Raw genomic sequence first — 23136 nt, 5'->3', positions numbered from 1 at the left:
TGGAGGAAAGAGAACACATGCATCTCAAGTCACATTTGTAGACAGATAAAAAAGGATCAAGAAGTAAAAATGGAGTGTTAATTCTCCTACCTGTAAGGGTCGTTTTTCCAATCACCAAGCTGCCAGTGATTCTGGAAGGTCAGCTCTGTCTCTCCCTCCCTCTCTGGTGCCTGGATCTCAAGGCTTGGAGGTCCATCAGGGCCTCCCTGGCTCAGCTCTCGCTCACTCACACTGGGTTTATACAAGCAGGACGAGCCTGGCAGGAGAAAGTCCGGTTGGAAGTCCGGGTAGTGGTCCCTTGGGATGTGCAAGCTTTTTGGCCGTCCGTCTCGGTAAAGTCCGCCCTCATGATGGATCCTCCCCTCGGCTTCTCCAAGATTTTTCATGAGCGAGACGCTCCTCACGGGAGGTGGAGGCTTGCGTTTGGACTTTTTAAGCGAGATTGATCGGGAACGTAGGCGCAAGCGGCCATCTGCGCTGTAGTCGGAAGCTGTGACAGAGATTGTGTCCGTGGTGCTGGCGCTGTCTTCAGAGCTCCCTCTGGGGTAGAGAAGGGCGTAATTCTCCCCCATACCAAGGAAGTTTTGATGCTGTTGTTGCTGGTTTGTCGTGGTCATAGCAGTCCCATCCGCTGGACCTAAACCCCCCTCTGTGAAGCAAAATGAACCAGAATCTGTGGGCGTGGAAAGGGAGCGCTCTCTGAACTTGAAAGCATTTGCTGCTGCTATAGACCGAGCTGATCTTTCCCGTCCTCTCCCTGCCTCTCCAGCTCCCCCGCCAATTTTCCCTCCATCCGCTGCTGCCCCTTCAGTCTCACGCCTCTTTCCCATCATTGCTGCAGCTAAAGACACCCCGGGTATGTTATTCCCTCCTCTCCCAGAAGGGTTGGACACAGACGTGAACGAACTGGAGTGTGAGCTCACAGACTGTCCTGAGCCCACCAGCATCACGCCTTCCTGGTTAGCTCCCCCTGCGTTGCCGATTATCGTGTGCTGTTTGGGAGGGACCGCTGGGCCCTTGTTCATGCTGTAACTGTACGGCTCGTTCCACGCAGGAGAGAATGTGGAGCCCTTGGGTCCGTTCCAGGAAGCGGAGGGTGTGTTTGAGCATAGGAGCCCAGAGTGGTCCATACTTCCCTGGTGGAATTGGTCCTGGGCACGCTGCTCAGAAGTGTTCTCTGTAGAGGACAGGGGAACCGTCAAGGAACCGTCATCCGCTCGGTCACAAGACTATTGAGCTGCCAGAACAACATTCAGGAAGAATTAGGGGTATGCTTTGTGGTCACTCACCTGCGGGTAAGGTTGTGTCGAGGTCAGAGTGTGTCTTCCTCAGGGGGAGGTTTTGCTGGAAGGTGTCCGTGACAGGTTCTAGGGATCGGGGCTGGTGGGGGAAGGGGTCCCCTGGTGAGGGGGAAGGGGACGGGGAGTGCTGGAGGAGGTCGACGCCGTGGAATTTTCCTCTTCCTGTCTCACCTGGAGGAGAAATAGAGACACAGGAGAGTTAGCAAGACATCCATTACCGCACGTTATACAGGACAAGTTCAATCATGTTGTTAACCTGGGGATAAAGTACGACATCGTGTCTCAGGTTGAGATCTGTCTTTTGTGAGGAGCCAGAAAGATACATTTAGTGGATATGGGTGTATATGATGTAGCATTTCTAGGTCCTTGGTTCAAATCCTCAGCTGGATGGAGGGCTTTCTGTACGTAAGGACCTTTATGCAAAGCTGCACGTGACAACCAAGAAACTAAGTACTAAAAAGGGTATATACTTTAGAACGTAAATAACCCGACAGAATGTAAATAACCTCACTGAATGTTGAAAATGTCTCATATATAGAATTTAACTTTTAATATTTTTAGATTTTTTACAGATGGTCTATGGCACAGAATTACTGTGCTATCATTATTGGCCACGGCAGCCTAACTAATAAGACCAGGAGCATATGTTTGGAGATGTCACTCTGAGATGATGTACCTACATGTTTGAACACTCTCCTGTCAAATTGTCACCGTAAATCTACATTATATTCATGTTGTACACTTCCTGTCGCTGTGTTCAGACCCAGAGTGACTCTCAGCAGATGCTAACCTGCTCTTCTGTTGTACTTTCTGTCCTCCTGGTGTCTCATCTGATCTGACAGTTTTTCAGTGAATCATCAGTGGAAGCCGGACTTGATTACTCCAACGACACGAGAACTCGTTCTTCACCTGACAGACTGCTGTTAGGCCATCATCTTTTTCTTACAGCGACAGCTCTGAAAATGTATGTCCTCCAACAAAATGAAGGTTTATGGTGAAGTTTTGTTTACCACAGTGAATGATGTTGAATCAAACCCCCTACACACACACACACACACACACACACACACACACACACACAAACACACACACACACACACACACACACACACACACACACACACACACACACACACACAAACTGTTGGGGCAAACAGAAAATGAATCAAATGAAGTCGAATCGATGGAAAAGTTCTCTGGCTCTTTGCCACCAGAGCCAAAACAAACCGTATTAAAGAAACAGCTCAGTATTTCTGTAATAACCTCTGACTCTAATTGCTCTAACTAAGCAAAATAAAACAAATTGAGCTTTTTGTTTTCCCATAAATAACATATTGTGCTGTCAAATTCAATAACTGCTTGCTCAAAAGCCTTAAATTGCTGTGACATGGCCAGACGCTTCTGTTCATTCAGTGTGTCGTCTCACTTCAATAACTTCAAATGATAAATTTGTTCAATTCAACAAATCTCTTTGATTCTTTTTGATTTGACTTATTTTCCTTAACTAGGAAATGAGTGGTAGGACATCAGCCAGGAAACAGTCTTTTTCTGAAGCTTTCATTAAAATTCAGACTAATTCAGTCTGAGAGGTTTTACTCTAACACAGACGAAACATTGACCACAGTTTATTTATAGTTTTAACTGGTGAGGGTGTCATTTTCCTCCACAGAGGGCAGTAACAAACTCAAGTATACATAGATTTTATCCAGGGTATAACATCAGGGATTGCAAAAGGAGTTGCATAGCTGAAGGAACGTCAGCTATGGAAGGAACGGTCATTTCGACCGTATTTCTGCATTTGTCCTTGAAGCTCACAGATACAGGCCAAACGGAGCAGTGCCATCAGAAACCGTGGGGGCAGTGTTGCTGGTACTACCAGAAATGTAGCTCTAGTGAGACACAAAGAAGAAACAACAATGGTGGAACTTGTTGAAGAAAAAGGTTTGTGAGTTACTGAGGAACTCCTGCCTCCATTTTTGTCTTTTATACCAGAGGTACAGAAGCAATACCTCCCCAACAGTCGCTATGTCTGTTTTTGAGTTTGTTGTTGTCATTGGATTTATTAGCAGGGGACACTGTGTCACGCTGCTATGGCATAATGCTGTAACAGAACTGGCTACCAGCACGGGCAGCTATGAAAATGCAAACAGGTTCAGACTTTACAGATTCAACCTGTATCAAACTGTACTGATCCATAACGGACCTCTTGGTGGAAATGGGGCTTTACAAATTGTTTTGCTTTGCATAACTTACCCGGGAGTTTGGCCCAGTGGTCAGAAAATAAGATCTATGTTCAATAAGATGGATGAGCTTGCCGTGCTAACCCAGCGACAGAGGGATTATCAGAAAACAGAGTAGCATCACGCTATTCACAGACATGGCTAACAGAGCTAACGCCAGACACCAACTCCACATTGGAAGAGCTTCACCTGCTGTGAGCAGACAGGATCTAGGAGACAGAGACTGAACAGACTGCTGAAGAAGCTCAGTCCTGGACCCTGTGGAGGTGGAGACTGGCTGACTGGACAATGATGGACAAGATGTCGTCATCTATTTTTTTATGGACCTTTTTGCACTTTCTACAAACTTTCTTATTTTTGTTCTCTTGTATTGCTGCTGTGACTCCTCCTGAATTTCCCGTCGGGGAGAAATCAAGTATTTTTCTATTCTATTCTATTCTATTCTATTCTATTCTATTCTATTCTATTCTACCAGGCTGTTTGTGAGGGATGCATCAAGCTAAAAGTTGCTCTTGACACCATAACACTGGTCTATCTCTCTCTGCAGCTTTCAAAATCTGTCTTCTTGATTTATGTTGAAGCCTATACACACACACACACACACACACACACACCATTCAGAATGACCAATCACCAATGTATGCACAAGGTGAACGTGTACGACTGTTGAGTCAGGCATGGGGACCATGAACCTTCCTGCTGTGATTAAAACAGGACTACCCACTGCACCACCATGTCTCCTCTTGTTCTGTGTACGTATCCATTTTTTTGTTGACTCTTTGTGGGTTTGTATCCACACAGACCCCCTACTCCTTCCATTTCCTTTAAAGTCGTGTCCCTTGCTACAACGCCTCGTATCAATTATACATCCAAGCTGTGAAGAACACAGAAACACAAATGTTTGAGCCATCTCAGAGAGCAAACAGCGAGCTAACAGCAAGCTGAGAGCATACAGACTCCACATGAAAATGTTCCCGGCACAAAACATTTGCAGAGAAAACAACTAATTACACTCAGTGATGCAATTTTTATCCACATTTCCAGAACAAAGCTCAGGGACACGGGGCTTGAAGAAAGCTAATTGTGAGATTTGCCACAGAGCAAAGCTTGTCACTACTTGTTAGGCTGGTGTTCCTTCAGCTCTCTCACTCGAACCAAAGCCCTCTGTGTTTCTGCAGACTTCTCAGAGTATTTAAAGGAACTCTGACTTCTTTTATCTGGTGATCTGGTGTTGGTTACACTTGCTCCAAAAAGTTCAAAAAAGAAAAACATGGTAGCACCATCTTCAGCGAGAAACGATAAAGAGTTTAATAATGAGTGAAACATGAATTTCTCCCTGTTCCAAACCGGTCTCATCAACTCCTCCTCAGCCTAGAATGAAATATTCAACATGTTTGATGGAAGCCTCATCCAATCGGATTTGTCGGTGCTCTGAATCTCCCTCCTCCTGTCAGATTGACGGAGGCGTGCGAGGTAAACCGAGAGGATTAGAGCGTCTGAGGCTCAGCGCGCTGAATGCCTGTCTGTGTTTCTGCTGAACTCCACATTCAGAAGCTGTCTGTCCTCCTCAGACGAGTCTCAGACTCCATTCACCCAGAGCCTCTTTCATCAGCTCACACTCCTCTTCTTTCAGAGTACATGAGAACATTTGGAAGCCATTTACTGGTGTGTCTGCTGGCCTAATTACTGTACAATTACTGTTAATTATATGCTGCATGTAACTGTACCTGATGAGTAAAGATGTGTGTGACCTTGTTTATCCCAGAGACTGTACAATAAATGGCTGTTTGTTTCTGGGGCAGGGTTTTGGAGCCCATCGTCGATGGTTATCATATCAGAAAACATGAAGTCATTCTGGCTTTGTTCAAGTTAGGACTAGGAGGCGGGTCTTGAGCCTCCTCACTTACAGCTACAGGGTGCCCACCTGTCAATAAACTCAGCTATGACCTTATGTGGGATAAAATTTCTATTTTAACAGATTTACCAAGTCACATCAGAAACAAGAGCCCTGTATAAAGCCATTCAAGAAACGAACCAGTTTTTTATTGGATCAATGAACTAATTTTTTTCTATCTGTCCTTTGCTAACACTGTATGTTTTTCTGTTTCTCTAGATAGATAGATAGATAGATGATAGATGATAGATAGATAGATAGATAGATAGATAGATAGATAGATAGATAGATAGATAGATAGATAGATAGATAGATAGATAGATAGATAGATAGATAGATAGATAGATAGATAGATAGAAATTATCAGATTAATCACAGGGTTGCTGTGGATTAATTTTGATGAATCGTGATTGAATATCAGTCATTTTTAATTAATGTTTCATTATGAGTCAGCAAACAGACCCAAGAAAGAAACATTCTTTTACTTAATGTGTTAATTAAACATCTTTAACAGTTCATGTTATCAAAAACTTTGTTCTTCTTGCTAGAGCCTTTTCAAGGAATGTTGAGAGGCAACTTACAGAAACTTTGTAAAAAAACAAAAACAAAAACAAAACAAGTCCTCAAGGATATTAATGGGTCTGGGGTTTGTGGCCTGAAGCCGTGACGTTTCATGGGGGTGGTTTGTTGCAAGCTTGAGGGACGCATTAGCCAAAAATGCTTTTCTCTCTTTTTGTTGTACTTAAATCTATTTGGACTAACTGCCTAAAATGCATTTCCAGGAACATTTCAGGGATTTTGGGTCATTCTGTGCAGCAGATGAGTTAAATGTGTTAGATAGTGTTAAGATCAAATAAAATATTATTAGATTATTCATGATTATGGGATTAAGCTGCAGTAAGACATTTCACAGACTTACGCCAGGAGGCGTGCGACCCAACCACAAAGCCATACCAGTGTCCCAACATTGGCATGTTTGACTTGGTGTGTGTGTGTGTGTGTGTGTGTGTGTGTGTGTGTGTGTGTGTGTGTGTGTGTGTGTGTGTGTGTGTGTGTGTGTGTGTGTGTGTGTGTGTGTGTGTGTGTGTGTTTTCTAAGCCCTCTGGTGAACACTCCTGTTTTTAGCACTCCAGCACTGGCTTCATATCTTAGAACCAGAGGTTGCTGCTCAGTTTGATTCCATCCTACATGTATAACAGACCCTCTCAGTGTCATATTCCTCACTCTTCATTTCAGTCAGTCACATGTTCATGCTCTGGGTGATTTTAGAAGAATTCATAAATAAAAATGGACAGTTTCAATCAGTCATGAATCAATGCAGCCAGATGTTTGGATGCAGAGAATGACTTGATCTGAAATCACAATGTTCCCTCCTCTACTTTCATTCATAAACCTTCTCCTCTTCTATCCCTCCATCATCATCCTCACTCCTCCCACCTTTAACAGAAACAACATTTACCCCATCCCTTGCTGGCTGCCATTTTTTCCATCTGTTTCTGTCTTTTTTTTTCCATGGAGGAAGAGTGACGAGTTACCATGGCAACAGGAAGCTGGCTGCAAGCTACCTGTTCGCTTGTTAACAGAGAGAGAAAAGAGAGAGAGAAAGAATGGGGGGATGAGGGGATGAGGGGCTGGGAGTCGTGGTAACAGGCTGGATTAATATAGTCTTTCTATTTGATGTGATTCTCAACAGATAAGAACAAAAGATGACCAGACCATCACAGAGGGTGCAGACAGAGGGTTTACACATCAGTGAGTCTCACTGCTGGACATTACTATTATTGGGTTTTAGAGGGGGGTATTGTGCTTTTCATAGTCCTTAATATCTCTGTCTGGTGCCCCCGCAGTATCTTTACATGTTTCACAGCTCCATTGAGTCTTTCTTAGAAAACTGTTCTTTCAGCCTTGGTACTGTCTCCTTAAGGCTGTTGCTCCACAAACCACCATCCCTCAGGTTGGCCAGCCCTTTGGAGGCCTGTTAGGGCATCTTTTTGTAATAAGCTCCTCATCTTAGCAAGATCTCATGAAGATCTTATGTAGACCTCACTCGTTGATTCTGACATCAAATTCTGATCTGGTCTTTTAAATAATACACCATTTAGCCCAAGTCTTATTTTAGTCATCTGAAACCGTTTAGTCTGGTAAGCCTTAGCCTAGTTTTAGTGAATTAAAGACCATAAGAGTTTCAGTCGAAGTCTAGTCTTAAGTTTTTTAGGACGCGGTCACTCTGGCAAACCGTGCCATGCTTAAACACGCTTACGACTTACCCTCAGTCTAAAAGTCCCTAAAGTTGTAGTAGTAGTACTCTCTGTCTCATTGTGCTGACTGATGAGATTGCACTTGCTGTAAACAGACACTTCACGATGATGAAGGCGGGTTCATATTGGAGTAGTGTGACCGCTGGCCGTACTCTCAGGCGGGGAAAGGGCTCTGAGGGGGGACAATCATGCTTAAGCATGGCACGGTTTGGATGGCCAGTGTGACTGTGCCCCTTGTCCCAGTCTTCTTTAAATCAACTACATATCATAAAAGACTCAGTCTATGTGTAGTCTCTAAGTCTTCATCTAGTTTTGGGAGACTAAACACTTTAAGAGTTTCGGTTGATTTTTAAGTTTTTTAGTCTTAGTCTTAATTTAGTCAACTAAATAGCACAAGAGTTTCAGTGTAAGTCTGGTCTGAAGTCTTTTAAGCCATGCTTCCATCAAGTGGTCCACTTTGGATCAGCACAGTTTGGTATGGGTTGGCTCTTTGTTACAAAGAGTAGCTTTGTTTCAGAGAAGGCTGCGTCCATGTCACACAGGAAGTGACCATTCTTTCAGCCAACGAACAGACTACAGCGTTGTAGCTCCACCTCCCGGGGTTGGATCAGTTTAGTCTGCACCCCAACAGAAGGGTACCAAAATGTGGGATGGTATGGGTCAGGAATTTGGGGATGTGTCCCAAAGTGGAAATTCCACAAAAAGGTGTGCCGTGCCAAGACGAACCGAGCCACTTGGTGGAAACGGGTCTGAAGTCTTAGTCTAGTTTCGGTCAGCCTTTTAGTGCCACTTTGCTCTTCCTACTTATTACTGTGTTTGCACCTAACAATTCTGTCTTGTTTTGATTCCTTGACTAAAGTGTTAGTTATATTTAGACTTAGTCTTCGTCATATGTTTGACTTTTTTGTTGTTTTTATTTAGTTTTCATCTGCAAAAAGGGTCAGTGATAAATATTTTTCATCAAAACACTGAAAACAGCTCCATCAGGAATGCTACCAAGGCGTCAATACAGGTACCTGCAGTTCCTTGAATGTACACTTGGGTGGAGCCAGACTTGAGCTCTGATTTCATTTTTCTGGAACGGTATATAATCATTATTCCTCCTTCAATCATCACGTGTATTGTTGGAAACTTTTGTTTCCTCTCCTCTGGTGTAACGCTGAGTGGCGCCCTCTGGTGGATGCATTGTGTCAAGTCCATCCTAACATAAAGGATGTGCAGGATGTTTGAAATTGATGAAATGGAGGTATGTGTTCACAGAAGAAGCAGACATGAACAGAGGGATCTCACCCTCCCTGTGTTACTATCTCCCATCTTTTCCCTGCACCTCCTCCCTTCTTTCTCCCTTTTGCTTCTCTCTCTTCCTCTCGGGAGGAAGTGAATACCCACCAAGTCAAGCGCCACAGGCGAGCATCATTATACCTGACCTTCCCTCCTCTGCACAGTGGGTTAAGAGTGAGGGAGCCAGGGAGATATTAAACTAAAGATGGAGACCAGAGGAGGAGCAGAGGGAGAGGCACTTGGTGACGAAGCAGTTGCTATGCCAAAAACCAGGAGGAACAAAAACACACATGCACACACACACACACACACACACACACACACACACACACACACACACACACACACACACACACACACACACACACATGAACGCAGAGTAAACAAGGAGGCAGGATGGAGACGAGAGGAAGCAGGAGTGTCAGGATGATGTTGCAGAGGATGACCGCAGCATACTAACAGCTCTGGCAGCACACACACACACACACACACACACACACACACACACACACACACACACACACACACACACACACACACACACACACACACACACACACACACACACACTTCACACTAGCAGAGCTGACTGCGAGAGACAGGCGAGGGCGACAGCCAATGTGTTGGTAAAAAGAAATGTTCTTGACGTCACATCTTGTTTCTTCAGCCTTTCATTTCTCAGAGCTGGGACTCATGTTGTGCATGTGTGTGTGACTACCTTAGTCTCTCTATTATATGTGTGTGTGAAATCCGACTTGTGGCATGAATTTGCAAAATGATCAAAACAATGAGGAAACCATGCGGCAGGCAGAGACCAGGATGCTGCAGGTTCCCTTGCTCTTTGCTGATTTGACTAAGTTGTCATCTTGACGCCTTCTATGAAGAATTTTGTAAAAATGAAGGTGGATTCAAAAGGACAACCTTCCAAAAGATGAAACCCCCTCATCTCTTTTTTTGAAATTCTATCATCATATGATGCTTCATCTTCCTGGCAAAAACAACGCTACATTTATAATTCTCTTTTAAGATCTGTTTATCTCTGGAGGAAGAAGAGGAGGATGTGTGGAGTTAGAAATTCTCATTTTAGAGTCAGAAAATGAACAAATGGGTGAAAACAGACACAGATCAGTGCAGGAATGTAGTTTATTATAATGCCAACGAGCACCAGGGGAACAGTCAGCACTCCTCTATCAGACACATGTCAGACAACAGTATCTTCTTCATTCTCCAAGGATGAAACAAGTCAAAGTCAGACTGTACTGACTGCGAACAAAGAACTAAACTCACAGTAACTTTTCATTTTCTGTCAGTTTGAAGTCCCAAAGCTCTCACTTCTAAAGCTACCACAGGAGTAACACGACTCCCTGAAGAGCTGCATGAGTTTATGGTTCTACCTGCAAGCGTTCAGTCAGCAGAACTAAGTCTCTAAAGGAAACCTCAGACTTGGATGACTGTTGGACCTTGTATGATAAACAGGTGTATCATCTTTGATGTCCATCTTAAAAATGCAACAAACTGTTAAGTTTTTACAAATTTCAAAAAATTAATTTTGCTCGTAGGCCACCATTGTTGTTGTTAAGTTGCAATGCATTCTGGGTAGTGACGTCAAATGGTGTATGCCGCTGTGTTGCTGCTGGGGTCATGTCACCATCTTGTGGTTCTTTCACACAATGTCTTGCATGTCTTCATCCTTCTCTATTTGAACCCAGGCACACGGACAGAGAGAATAACACAAAACTGTGTCCCTGAACAGGGTGATCTTGGAGGGCATGGCTTCACTGTACTACAACACTATTGTACTGTCATCATAGTTATTCATCTACTCAGCACATGGCTTATTGAATAGTAATGAGCTGGGCAGGAAGTAGGAGCTGAGCATGCTCAAAACAATCCAAGCTCACAGCAGTGAAGAGGTAACTTCAGCTGGTGGAGGGATAAACAACAAAAGGACAGCACAAAACTACCAAAAAAAAACAAAGGACAACACTTAACTTTTCCTGAACCATTTTTCTTTTCTCAGCTAGGCTAAAGCATAGGCTTGTAGTTCTCGAGACCGGTCTTGGACTCAAGACCGGTCTCGAGACCACTTTTTCATGGTCTTGGTCTTGTCACGGCCTCGGCAGTCTTTGGTCTCGGACTGACATGGTCGGTCTTGGAGGGATTAGAAGCCAACGATTTGTCCAGGCACACTGCTGGCTTTGTAGAGCACAACTTTCTATAATAACTTTTATTTTCTTTATGCGCCCTTTGAGTATTTTGTGACAAACGTCTGCGCTCATCCTGTATGTGACTGCGGAGAGGCAGACGGGGCGCTGATGGGCGATCCACATCAATTTAACTGGAGAGAGAGAGACAGAGATGCGTTGCATGCTTGGGGAGTTGTTTGACTCTTACCTGGGGAAAGTAAAGTCCCATTTTGCGTTGTAACTCCCTCTGATCCACGAGTTGAACCCTCTGTTCAGCATAAATCTATCTTTTGATGAGCGAAGCGACATAATGTACCTGCAGAGAGATTTGCGCTGACATGCAGGGGTGTGTCCAGATATTTCGGAATGGGGTGCCTCGACCAGGGAACTCGCTATGTATGTATTAAAAATACAGGATTGAAAGGATACAGCTTTAACTAATTACATACATAAATCAATCAATCAATCAATCAATCAATCTTTATTTATATAGCGCCAAATCATAACAAATGTTATTTCAAGACACTTTACAAAAACATTTACAGGTCTAGACCCGTAAATGTTAATAAAATTTTATTAGCAGAAACCCAACATCAAGACAAAAATAAATAAATTATTATTATTATTATTATTATTATTATTATTATTATTATTATTAATAATAATAATAATAATAATAATAATAATAATAATAATAATAATAATAATAATGATAATAATAATAATAATAATAACTATCATTAAAACAAAAGAAAAACATTAAAGGGACTGTGAGGACTTTACAAATAATCTTGAAATAGTTTTTGTTCTATGCCTGATTGTAATACACAACGTAAAATGAGACTATCAGCATCAACATAGCTTACTTCCAAATGCTATTTCTTAGCTCAACTCTTTGGTCAGACAGTACCGAATGTCGAAGTCTTTATGACAACACCATGCCAGCTGACGGAGTTCAGTAGAGAGAAGAGAGATCTGTGTTTTTCTCTGCTGAAAATGATTTCTGTGATTAATTTTGTAGTGATGGTGGACACAGGAGCCTAACTGTCCAACAGGACAGACGTAGTGTTGGCTCAAACACTGGCTAAACTTTGTGATAATGTTTCCTCCAACCCACAGTCAGCAGTTATTCTGCAGTGGTCTGTTCAAACTTGAGAGTCTATCAATAAAATGAAGAGTGAGGTTACGTTAGCTCTGCTTGGTGAGGCTGGAGTTGGTAGATGAGCTCTGGTAGGACAGAACCAGGATTCACTAACATTACACGTTAGACACGTCTCAGAGCACCGGGCTGTGAGTAGAGAGAAATGTAGACAGCTGCTAAACTACGCAACAAACTGACAAAGTTAGCTTGTTGTCAGGTTTTCAAACTGTAGCTCTACCTAACTGTTGATAAATATCTTTACCTTGTTTAATATGTTGAATATGATTATTTCAAAAAGACACTTGGCATTTTTGGGTGATGTCAGTGCACAACTTCCTGTCTCACTCCATCTGCTTTTTGTTAAATTAACACATCACTGCTCCAGCATCTGGCAAATATAGAATTGTTGAGTGAATTCCTCCTGCCTGAACTGGGACGCAGCCATACCACGACGGACACATTAATTCACAGTTCACACACAAGACATGCACTGTCTGTGCTGGAATACAATTTCATATTTATACCATGCAGCTGAACCCCAGGGTGGTGCTTTTGCTCTTCAACTCATGCAGATTATGGTGTAATATTACCTCCAACTCTAGACTGTTTCTTTCTTTTTTTCTTTTTTTGGTCTCGGTCTCGGTCTTGGTCTCGGTTTGACTAAGTCTTGGTCTTGGCTTGTTCTGTATCGGTCTTAGTCTTGGTCTTGTCTTGGTCTCGTTACCTTCTGGTCTTGGTAGTGTCTTGGTCTCGGCTGAGGCGGTCTTGACTACAAGTCTACTAAAGCGTGATGGCCAGATGTTAAATTTGAAGGTGAACAGCACTTACAGCTGGATCCATCAGCTTATGACGACCAGAATCATCAATGGGTCAGTTACACAGCTCATTTGAATGCAGAGTATTTGTTGGTGTTTAGTTTGGAGGAATATGACTGTGAGCTGCTAATGATAGCTAATAAGCTAATAGGCTAACTAGGAGTTTACTGGAGATACTGATTGTGTAATGTGAGAAATGCAACATAAGGAATTAAGAAGCAGCTAGCCATGCTTTATGACCATTTCTATCCAACTTAAAGCAAAAAAATGGAATTATTACTTTTCCAGTCATTTTTAGGTTCTCGTGTGTAATCCGAGTCAAAGACAGGCTGTAATAACAGGATCATAGGCTAAGGCTAAAGCTGGGTTCAGTTTTTTGTTGTTGTGGACTCAGGTGGAGTTTTGTACTGAAAAATGTGGCTCAAGCCTTGCCCTTGTTCTTGAGACATGACACTGGATCAGTGTTTGTGTTTTTTGGTTATCGCTTTTTAAAAAAAGAAAAAAAAAGGAGAAGTGTCTGAAAAAGTCGCCGAGTATAATGAAAAAGTAGCTAAGTTGGAGCACACTTCATAGGCAAAACGTCTAAAAAAAGTTTTTTTTAAGTAATTTGGACATTTCACGTGTCACTACCAGTAAATTTTCGTTGAATAGGAGAATAGCAATTTTTGAAGGCCAACAAGTGCTGTCACTCAGGGTTTGCTTTTAAGCATTGACGACAGCAGTTAGTTCAGTTATCCAGGTCTGAAAGCCCGCCTGCAGAGGCTGTTGCACATCAGTCTTCAGGTTAGACATCCAGCTTGTGCAGATCAGTTTCACTATGATCTCATTTTTGGGTTTCATTTTAGACATTGGAGAACTTTTCATATCACAGTCGTTAATTCAATCAAAAGCAAACACAGTCGATAAACACCTTTCTTTGACAACACCCTCTGATTAACCTCCATCCCTCTCCTCCCACTCTTCATCGATCATGTGACCTTTTACACAAGGCTGCCACAAACTGCTCCTTCAACACAAAGCTGGGACTAAAAACATCATACGCCATCACCTGTGGTCACACGCAGTCCGTGCTCTGCTCTTCTTCTTCTACTTTGAAGGCTCAACATCAGACAGGGCCAGCAGATTAAACTTTCATGAACTCACAGAGAGTCTGAAGTCAAAAGACTTCTAAGGCAGGAACAAGGGAGATTCAAAGAAGTCTTTCAGGGCTGTCTAAGTCTAGAGTTTCTTTCAGCAGAAGATCAAAAACTCGACAACAAACATCCTCAGAAACATTAGGCCAAATTTAAACCACTTCAATCTAATGAATCAGTCCCACGTCATTCAGTTTCTGATTTGTTTTCCACTGTGATCTGTTTACAAAGACACAACTGAAGAAGATCTAGAAAGCTTGTGGAAGGTACTTGGGAAGAGAAACAATTTAAGCTAAAACATCAAGTCTGTTACGACACCAGGTCATATGATACAAAATGAAAGGATACAGTGCTTCATAATGAAATGAAGTATGACACACTAAGGTACGATGGAAGAAGACTCAAAACAGTACAATACAATGCATGAAAAAAACAAAAAGTAAAGAGGATGACATGATATGATGCAAAAAGATACTAAAAGATGCAAAAAGATGTGATGCAAGAAGACATAACATAATGCTCGAAGATACATAAAGATTCAAGAAGATACAAAAGATGCAAGAAGATGAGAAAAATGAAAGAAGATAAAAAAAGATGCAAGAAGATACATATCAAAACAAGAAGATGCAAGAAGATACAAAGAGATGAGAGTAGACGGAAATCATGCAAGTAGATGAAAAAAATAGATGCAAGAAAATATAAAACGATGCAAGAAACAAAAAGATGCAATGTTATGCCATTTTGCATGTGGGTTGTTTGCTTATGTTTGTTTTGTCTTCTCCCCTATGAGTGTGGGAGTGTGTGTGGGAGTGTGTGTGTGTGGGTGCGATAGACAGAGAGCAGGGGTTGGCTGCATGAGCTAACAGGGATTGGTCCCTGGGTTCGAGGACAGGGATTGGTGGGAGAGGTGTTTGCCACACTCCAATTGGAAGTACTACTGTCAGCTATGATTGTTAGCTTGATTGTAAATTCGTAGCTCTGTTTCCTTCTGCTTTTTTTGCAGTAATAGGTAAGAAACCTGTCTTTTGTTTTTAAGATTTTATTGTTTGATATATCAGTTCAGGAGACTCAGGGCCTGTTTGTTTGTTGTTTTAGGCATTGCTCTCTGCCAAGTGAAATAAACTGCTTCTTTTACATTCCTGAAAACCTTGTTCGTTGAACTTGGTTGGGGGTGAGAGGGTGGAGAGGGTTAAATATCTTGTGCCCCTTTTTCCCCTAGATTGGTGACATAACCGCAAGAAGATACAAAAAGATGCAAAGAGATACCATACGATGCATTAGATATGTAAAAATTCAGTCAGACTTGATACAAAAAGGAAGAGAAATAAGAAAGGATGTGATATGTTGCCAAGAGACACTATTCAGTAGCTATGATACTCCAGAAAGGAATATAAAATGATGAGACAGAATACAATAAGACAACCAACAGCATGGTTCACTGTGTCCTTGGGGGAATCTGACGTGGGCTTTTAGAGCTTCATACATTGAGCTGCCTTCACACTAGTGTTCTGATAATTGAGAATATTAAGGGAAAGAGGACTCTTCAGAAACATTCTTTATACTCAAAACCTGAGATGTGGTGTGCAGTGATATCAGTTTCCTTTCCTACCTGTGATGTCCAGGGGCAAGAAGTGTCCAGGTCTCCCAAGGTGCCAGCGTGGTTTCTCAGCAACAGGCGGCCCTGAGGTGGCGGTGCTGCTGCTGCTGTTGTTACTGCTCCAGCCCAGCGGGGGGCGATCTGAGCCGCAGGGCGACGGGGACGGGGAGGGGGAGGGGTTGGTCAGGGACCTCAGTCCAAACACAGAGGAGGTGGTTTCATCATCGTAGAGCTGTTTGGACGCTGGCTGGAAGAGGAAGAAGGAGAGTCAGATTATGATTCCAGAACCTGTCAATATCTGTTTTAGGCCCTGTTTACACGACAATGTTTCATCTGAAAACGCTAAAACGCTGTGAAAAAAATTTCTGTTTCCATGGAAACGCTGATGGACTGAAAACACTGCAGTACGTATGCCAGGCCTGTAGGCGGTGCTATAACTTTTTTTGTTGAGAAGCCGCTTTTGGTAGATCTCCACTGAAGTAGAGTTGAACTGATCATCTGGTGTATTGGAGAATGCTAAGAGCAGAAGTGCAGCAACAGATGCTCATTTTGTTAAAGACAGTCAGCAGATTCAGCAGATTGAGCAGCACAAGCACAACACGGTAGTTCACGACAATCGTAACAATGGTACTGTTGTCCTGTTGTATGCGCGCATGAGGCAGAGTGTGACGTCAGCGTTTCCACTGAAAACGCCGGCTTACTGTTTACACTGCGATGGTGTCGGGAGCATTTCAGAGAAATCCCTTTCTGGAGGCCAATTTCAAAAGTTTGCGTTTTAGGTCAACTGAAACGCCGTTTCCGTGTAAACATGAGGCTGAAACGCAACAAAACTTTTGCGTTTCAAACTAAAACCGTTGTCTGTAAAAGGCCCCTAAGAGTCCTAGAGTCATGCCGATCCGTGCCTGGACCCTCTGCTGCACTTAAAGGCACAGCACTCTGTTTATAAGACGGGTCCATTTGGTTTTTACCATCACAGAAGCTTTAGAATTAGCCTCTAGAGACGGACCAAACATGGATCTGGTGGAAGCCTGTCCTAACGGGGACAGATATGAGATCTGCCAATCTTTCCCCGCATCATTTCTGAGCCTCAGTGGACTCTACTCCAGAATTTAAAGTCAGTCCCTCACAGCTTTCCAAAACTACCAAGGACAGACTGACAAATGGTGAACGCAGCGCCTTGGGTACCATCCATCACAAACTTGGAGGCACGAAAAACCTAAACAAACTTCAGATTCAATTAGAGGAGAAATCAATACAAGAGAAAACTCTGAGCAGAGGAGCCCCGGCTGAGGTCATCTGCTCATCACACCCCACCAAAATAAATTGTTTGTCCTCTTAAAGCTGCTTCAGCGCCAGACTTCAGAGGGGAGGTTGGAGAAGATAAGAGGAGAGGAGGAAAATAAACATTGAGTACTTCTTATTCTTCATCGGTCTGAAAGTTGGAGGAGAGACTATTTGCTTAAGAGGGTAAAACTGTTCACTTTGGTGAGATAAAAAACAGAGGAGCGGAGAAAGATAAAGGTTGGGATCTGATTAGCCAGCAGGGACAGGTTCAGACATGAGGCACAGACATTGATGATTCTGATCCTGGTGTCAACAGACAGTTGTAATCCCAGCTGGGAGGCCAGCGGTATCAGCTGCTCGGCGTTAAATCTGAGGAGTTCATCCGTTGAAATCCAGACTGCTCCGAGGCTGCTGAGCTGCAGGAAAAACACTCCTGTCTGATGAAACCGATGTAGAATCTCAGATCCCAGGGGTGGTCTCGTGGGAATCCTCAAAAGTATGATTGAAATTAACCCAAACTCAGAGAGGAACGTTAACGTAGCATCTCCAATCACAGAGCGAGTCCATCGAGCCACTGTAACGGCACATTTCAGGAAATGACCTGGAACAATTTGAGCTGCAGAGACTTTTTTATTCAATCGTTCAGTTTGATCTGATGGATCAGTCCTTAAACCCATTGTTCCAGCCCGTCTCTGACTCTTAAATAACTCCAGCACGTCCAAAGAGCCCGAGCTGACTAATAAACAGCACTTATGTAATTGTCTGTTTGAAGTGTGAGTGATATTTCCATGGTGGAGACGCTAAATGCTTTGGCATTTATTTATGGAGACCTGCTGAGCGTGTGAAAAGGATGATGAGTAATTCTGACAAATCCAAAAAGAGGGGGCGGGACGTTCTGTACAATGGTTTCTGGATAATTCAGCCGAGCGAACAAAGCAATGAGGCGTTTTGTCACAACACAAATGTTAGCTGAAACAATATCAGTGACAGGGAAACAGACATTTAGTGGGAAGAGTAAAGAGAAGCAGTGTTACAGACTAAAACTAAGAGAGTCTTTAAAATGGGGGTGGGGTGTGTGTGTGGGGGGGTGGTCCAGTTCCTTGCAGCAAATGCAGGATGTTGAAATGCTAAGTCCTAACCCTAACAGCTCTAGTCCTAACCATAGCCTTGGAACTCCATATGTTCAAGCCTATCATCTTCAGGTGTTTGGTTTCCATGGTGATGGGGAGCAGAGCTAAATAATAGCACCAGTCCTAACCATAACCTTATGACAACATTAAGTGTGAGGTTTCCTTTGTGATGGGTAGCAGAGCTAAACTCTAGCATCAGTCCTATAAATACCTTTGGGAACCCTTATGACATCATAAGGTGTTTGGTTTCTATGGTACTGGGAAGCAGAGATAAACAATAGCACCAATCCTATACATTACCTCTGTTTGGAACCCTAAGTGTTACTCCTCATGACATCATCAGCAGTGTGTCATTATGACATCATCACCTGTGTGGTTTGGTGGTTTTCATGGTGATGGATCATCTCCATTCATTTTAGTGGGCCAAAACATTTTCAAGAATGCTGAATATTTTAAAAAGTAAAAGGTTTAGAAAAGTGAAAAGCGCAGGTACAATTCTCCTGAACATGCTGAATATTTTCAATGGACAGTGAAAACCTGTGAAAATTTGTTTTAAGAGTAAAAAACATACAGAAGAAGAGGCACCAAACAGGAAAATATAAGACTTCAAGCAACCAATCAGAAAGACATATTTATAGTCAGGGTCACGATTGACTTGGAAACACTGGATTTATTTTCAGCAGCACCTTCTGGATAAGTTCAGACAGAAACTGTGAAGCATAAATAAATAAAAGTGTAGGAGAAGAGAGCGCTCGAGCAGGGAGAGAGTTTGATATCTGTGCTCAGGTGTTCAGAGAGAAAAGTGAGGAGGATGAGTAAAGTGGACACAGAGTGTGTGTAACGCTGCAAAGCATCTGCTCTGATTGTTCAGAGACCGCAGGAAGTGAAAGAGGAGCCATGATGGAATAAGAACAGTGGAAATGACATAGATAGTTGTGAATATGAAAGTGTTTGTTTACCGGAGAGATGACGTGTTGTGCAATGGAGACTTCAACTCAAACAAGCCTGTATGCATATCTGTGTGTGTGTGTGTGTGTGTGTTTACCAGGAAAATGAAGTCTGGCCTCTTGTTGTTGAGGGAGATGGGTGAGCGGCTGAGTGAGGTGGAGGTGTCGTCAGAGCTCAGAGACGGATGCCGGAAGGTCTGGCCGGTCAGCTTGGTGTCGTACAACTGCTCCTCAAAATCTGCACAGAGAAACAGACGGACGGTTGGAGAGATTTTAGATGTAGATTTACATTTGTGCAGCACACACGCAATCAAACTCGTACACACAGATACACACACACCACAGATCCTATTTGCATGGCCAAGAGCAGAGAGGTGGCACGGCTGCTGCTTTGCATCACCCTGAAGTTTCCCTTCTGCGAATCTTGAAGTTTGTCACACTTCCTTTCCTCCTTTCCTCCTTCCTTCTCTTCAAATCTTTCTTTCCCCGACCTTTTTTCTCTCCTGCCTCTGGGCTTCTTTTCTACTTGAGACTTCTTTTTCCCCGACTCTGGCTGCTCAGACAACCCTCCCTCAGGCCTTTGTAAACAGATTCCTAACCCCTAACCCCGCCCCCTTCTTCCTACTACACACACACACACACACACACACACACACACACACACACACACACACACACACACACACACACACACACACACACACACACACACAAATCTCCCCCTCACAACTCCTCAGCCAATCCTTTACCCCAAAACACACTCCCGACCTCGTCCCCAATCTCCACTCATCCCTAAAGCTCCATTTTGCTCACACACTCAAACTGGTTTTTAGCACAAACAGGGGATGATAAAAACTACTGACCAAGCGGGGACCTTTGATCGTTGTCATTTAAAAAGAAAAATTAGAAAAATGATTCAACAAAAGAAGAAAAGATTGAATTTAAAGAGATTTGGCTTTATCATATTTTGGGAACACACACACACATACACACACAAACACAAACACACACACACACACACACACACACACACACACACACACACACACACACACACACACACACACACACACACAATCACAGAATTCATACACACACTCAAACAGATCCAACTACGGTAACATTTTAACCTAAACTGACCTTGCCAGGGCAATTATTTTTAGTCACAGACTTAGCATGAGCTCAGGTAACTGTCCTTCTAGCCTTCCTAAATTAGTCTCTTGTGCATTTTGGTATTATTTTTCAAAAGTTTTTCGGCTTTGCACGAGCAGGCCTCCAATTGAGCAGAATGCCGACTAGCCGCCTATTAGCTTGGAGACTACTTTTTACAAGAATTAAGCTTGTTTACAAAACCAAACTAGTGTAAATCATTCCTCCTCACAAATAAATGATGTCTAAATGATAAGTAAAAAGTTGATGGGCTCTGTGCACATCAAGTCTGTATTGGCATGAGGTGGCTGGGTATGATGCACAGCTGAGTGCTGTGACTTAATGGCAAGCGGGGGAGGGGGAAGGATTTTTGTTATCGGATTGGATTAAATTCTGAAAATGGGTTGTTGAAAAGAGAAAGAAGGATTTCAAAATTGGATTAGATCACGTAATCCAATCCTGGTTTCAATCAGGATCAAACCTTCAGTTTGTGTTGTTCAGAACTTTTTTAGTGGGATTTGGATCACTTTGATCCAAAAAACAAGATTATCCTGATACCAACAAAGGGCAGGATTTTAATGTGGATTTCAGGAAGAAAATGTAGTAAAACTTTAAAATAGGTCAAATATATATTGGCAGTGGCAAGGGCTTCGCCTACAGCCAGGGGCGGACTGGCCATCTGGACGATCTGGAGAAGTCCAGAACGGCCGGTCCGCTGATGTTTACACGGCCGTTGACAGCCGTCGGCGGGCTGAACCGGCGGTTCATACACCGACGTGACCCTCAGCTGTGCCTATTATTGGGGGAGCTCGCAATCTTAATATCCTCTGAACGGCCGAGTAAGAAAAAAATTTACCCCCCGTACAGTGGGTGCCAGTAGTAGAATTAGTGACTCAGACAGGAGATGTTTTTTGAACCAGGCTGTAAATAGGTTAATTACTGCTTTGAAAATGGCTTTTTTTGGCTTGGTGTGTATGTGACTTCTGGTACTTCCGGAGCCAGCCTCAAGCGAACACTCCAGAAACAGCAGATTTTAGCACTTTCGCATTGTCTCATATTCTTAGACCGGAGGTTGCTGCTTGGTGTGAATGTGTGAGTGAATGGTTGTCTGTCCATGTGCTAGCCCTGTGATTGACTGGTGACCAGTCCAGGGTGTACTCTGCGTCTCGTCCAATGACAGCTGGGATAGGCTCCAGCCGCCCACAACCCTGAACAGGAGAAGTGGTTCAGAAAATGAACGAATGAATGAATGAAAAAAAAAACCTATGATGACCCCATGTTGGCTCTACTATCTGTGGTTCTTTACAGAGCTGGTAGCCCACATTGTGATATGTTGTCCCATTTAGACCACTGGTAATCCAGATTTGGTAATCTTGAAAGCTGTATCCAGATCAGGGTGATCCAATCCAGTGTTGCTTTGAAAAACCAGCATAAAACTGAGACAGATTACTTCATCCTGGATAGCAAGAAATGGGATTACCGAATCCAGATAATTTTGATCCAGATTAAATTATTTGACCAACTGTCCTCAGGAGCTCCAGTATAAAAAACCTAGCGCTACGCTAACATACAAAGAAAAACTGCATTGATATTCTCACGGTTCGCATGTGATGATAAAACCTAGGTTTTCAAGCAAAAATTCAACTTTCATCACTGAACACAAAAAGTGTAAATACTCTTGCGCAAGAGATTCATTTCAGTCCATTCAGTGTGTTATATCTCTGCTGCAGCACACAGCAGTGGTGTGGAGAAGGCTGAAAGAGCTGTCATCCTGTCTTTAAAAGGACACTCTTGTACGGTCACACGTCATTGCATTCAGCGTGAAAAAAATCAGGCCACAATTAAAAACATCAATAATCCTTAACATTAACCACACAGCAACAATGAAAATGAACAGTTTGGGACATTCAGTGGTATCGTATAGCATGTCACTCTACGGTAACTGGAAATTTACATACAACCTGATTTTTAGCCAGATATATGTCAGGCTTGCCTGGGCACAATGCCTATTGTTCTATACTTTTGTAACAAACATTTTTTCAAGCTCTACCCTCTTGTTCAAATATGGTCAGTTCTGGTTAAAAAACAACATGGTAACCCCTGCAGCACCAAACATTTCTGAAGCTAACTGCTGAATTAGCTCTGTTTCATTTAATACTGGGCTTCCTGTAGTATCTGTTCAGTAATATATTCAAACTCGAGAGGTCACTGCTCCTGCTTTAACACAGCGTGGTAAATACATTCAGAAATGTTTACAGAAAGTTTGTCAGGTGTCAGAGTTAAGCGAGCGAAAGGCAACGTGGGAGTGTTGGAGAGTCATGATGAGAAATTAATATACAGCAGCAGCGGCAGCAGCAGCAGAAACACAGAGATAATGATGTGTTCTTACACCAGGGGAGGCGGTCCAGCCGCCCACACGCTTTGAGCTGCTTTTTAATGGCGTTTGGTATCATCGCTGCTGTTGACGCAAGATCCGTCTGCTCAACCCAAAAGAGTCAGCAGCAGAGAAACCACTACAGGACGGGAGAAGTCCTGGAAACTCAAGAGGAAGTAAGGACAGAGTCTGGTCTACTGAGCCCTCTGTGACCCCCAATACACATGAAGGTAGCAACGTGGTAAATACGACACTCTGTGGTGTGGCTCAGTTAAATCTTAAGAATTTTTATACAAGTTATTTTTCTGAAAACACAAGATGATTTCAACGGGATGCTTTTATTTCAAATGTGATTGACAGTGTGTGTTTGTATGAGCTGGACTGTGCAAAACATACTTCTGAGCAA

General features: G+C 42.9%; 1 protein-coding gene across 5 annotated transcripts in view; it reads right to left on the bottom strand.

Annotated features, from left to right (window-relative positions):
* Positions 1 to 23136, bottom strand: part of nhsl2 (NHS-like 2) — a 166966-nt gene that overhangs the window by 8006 nt on the left and 135824 nt on the right. For all 5 annotated transcript variants that reach the window (XM_074699116.1, XM_074699115.1, XM_074699117.1 and 2 more), the window contains 4 exons: positions 19306 to 19445; positions 15859 to 16093; positions 1290 to 1472; positions 91 to 1177 (listed from right to left, as the gene is read on the bottom strand). In XM_074699116.1, the coding sequence (XP_074555217.1) occupies positions 91 to 1177; positions 1290 to 1472; positions 15859 to 16093; positions 19306 to 19445 (1645 nt within the window). The remainder of the gene's footprint in view (positions 1 to 90; positions 1178 to 1289; positions 1473 to 15858; positions 16094 to 19305; positions 19446 to 23136) is intronic.

Source organism: Halichoeres trimaculatus, unplaced genomic scaffold (assembly GCF_033239565.1).
Source record: "Halichoeres trimaculatus isolate MK-OKI-2021-1 unplaced genomic scaffold, fHalTri1.1 fHalTri1_scaffold_22, whole genome shotgun sequence".
Classification (NCBI taxonomy): Eukaryota; Metazoa; Chordata; class Actinopteri; order Labriformes; family Labridae; genus Halichoeres; species Halichoeres trimaculatus.
Note: the sequence above shows the minus strand (reverse complement) of the source record. Positions and strands in the feature narration are given on the sequence as shown.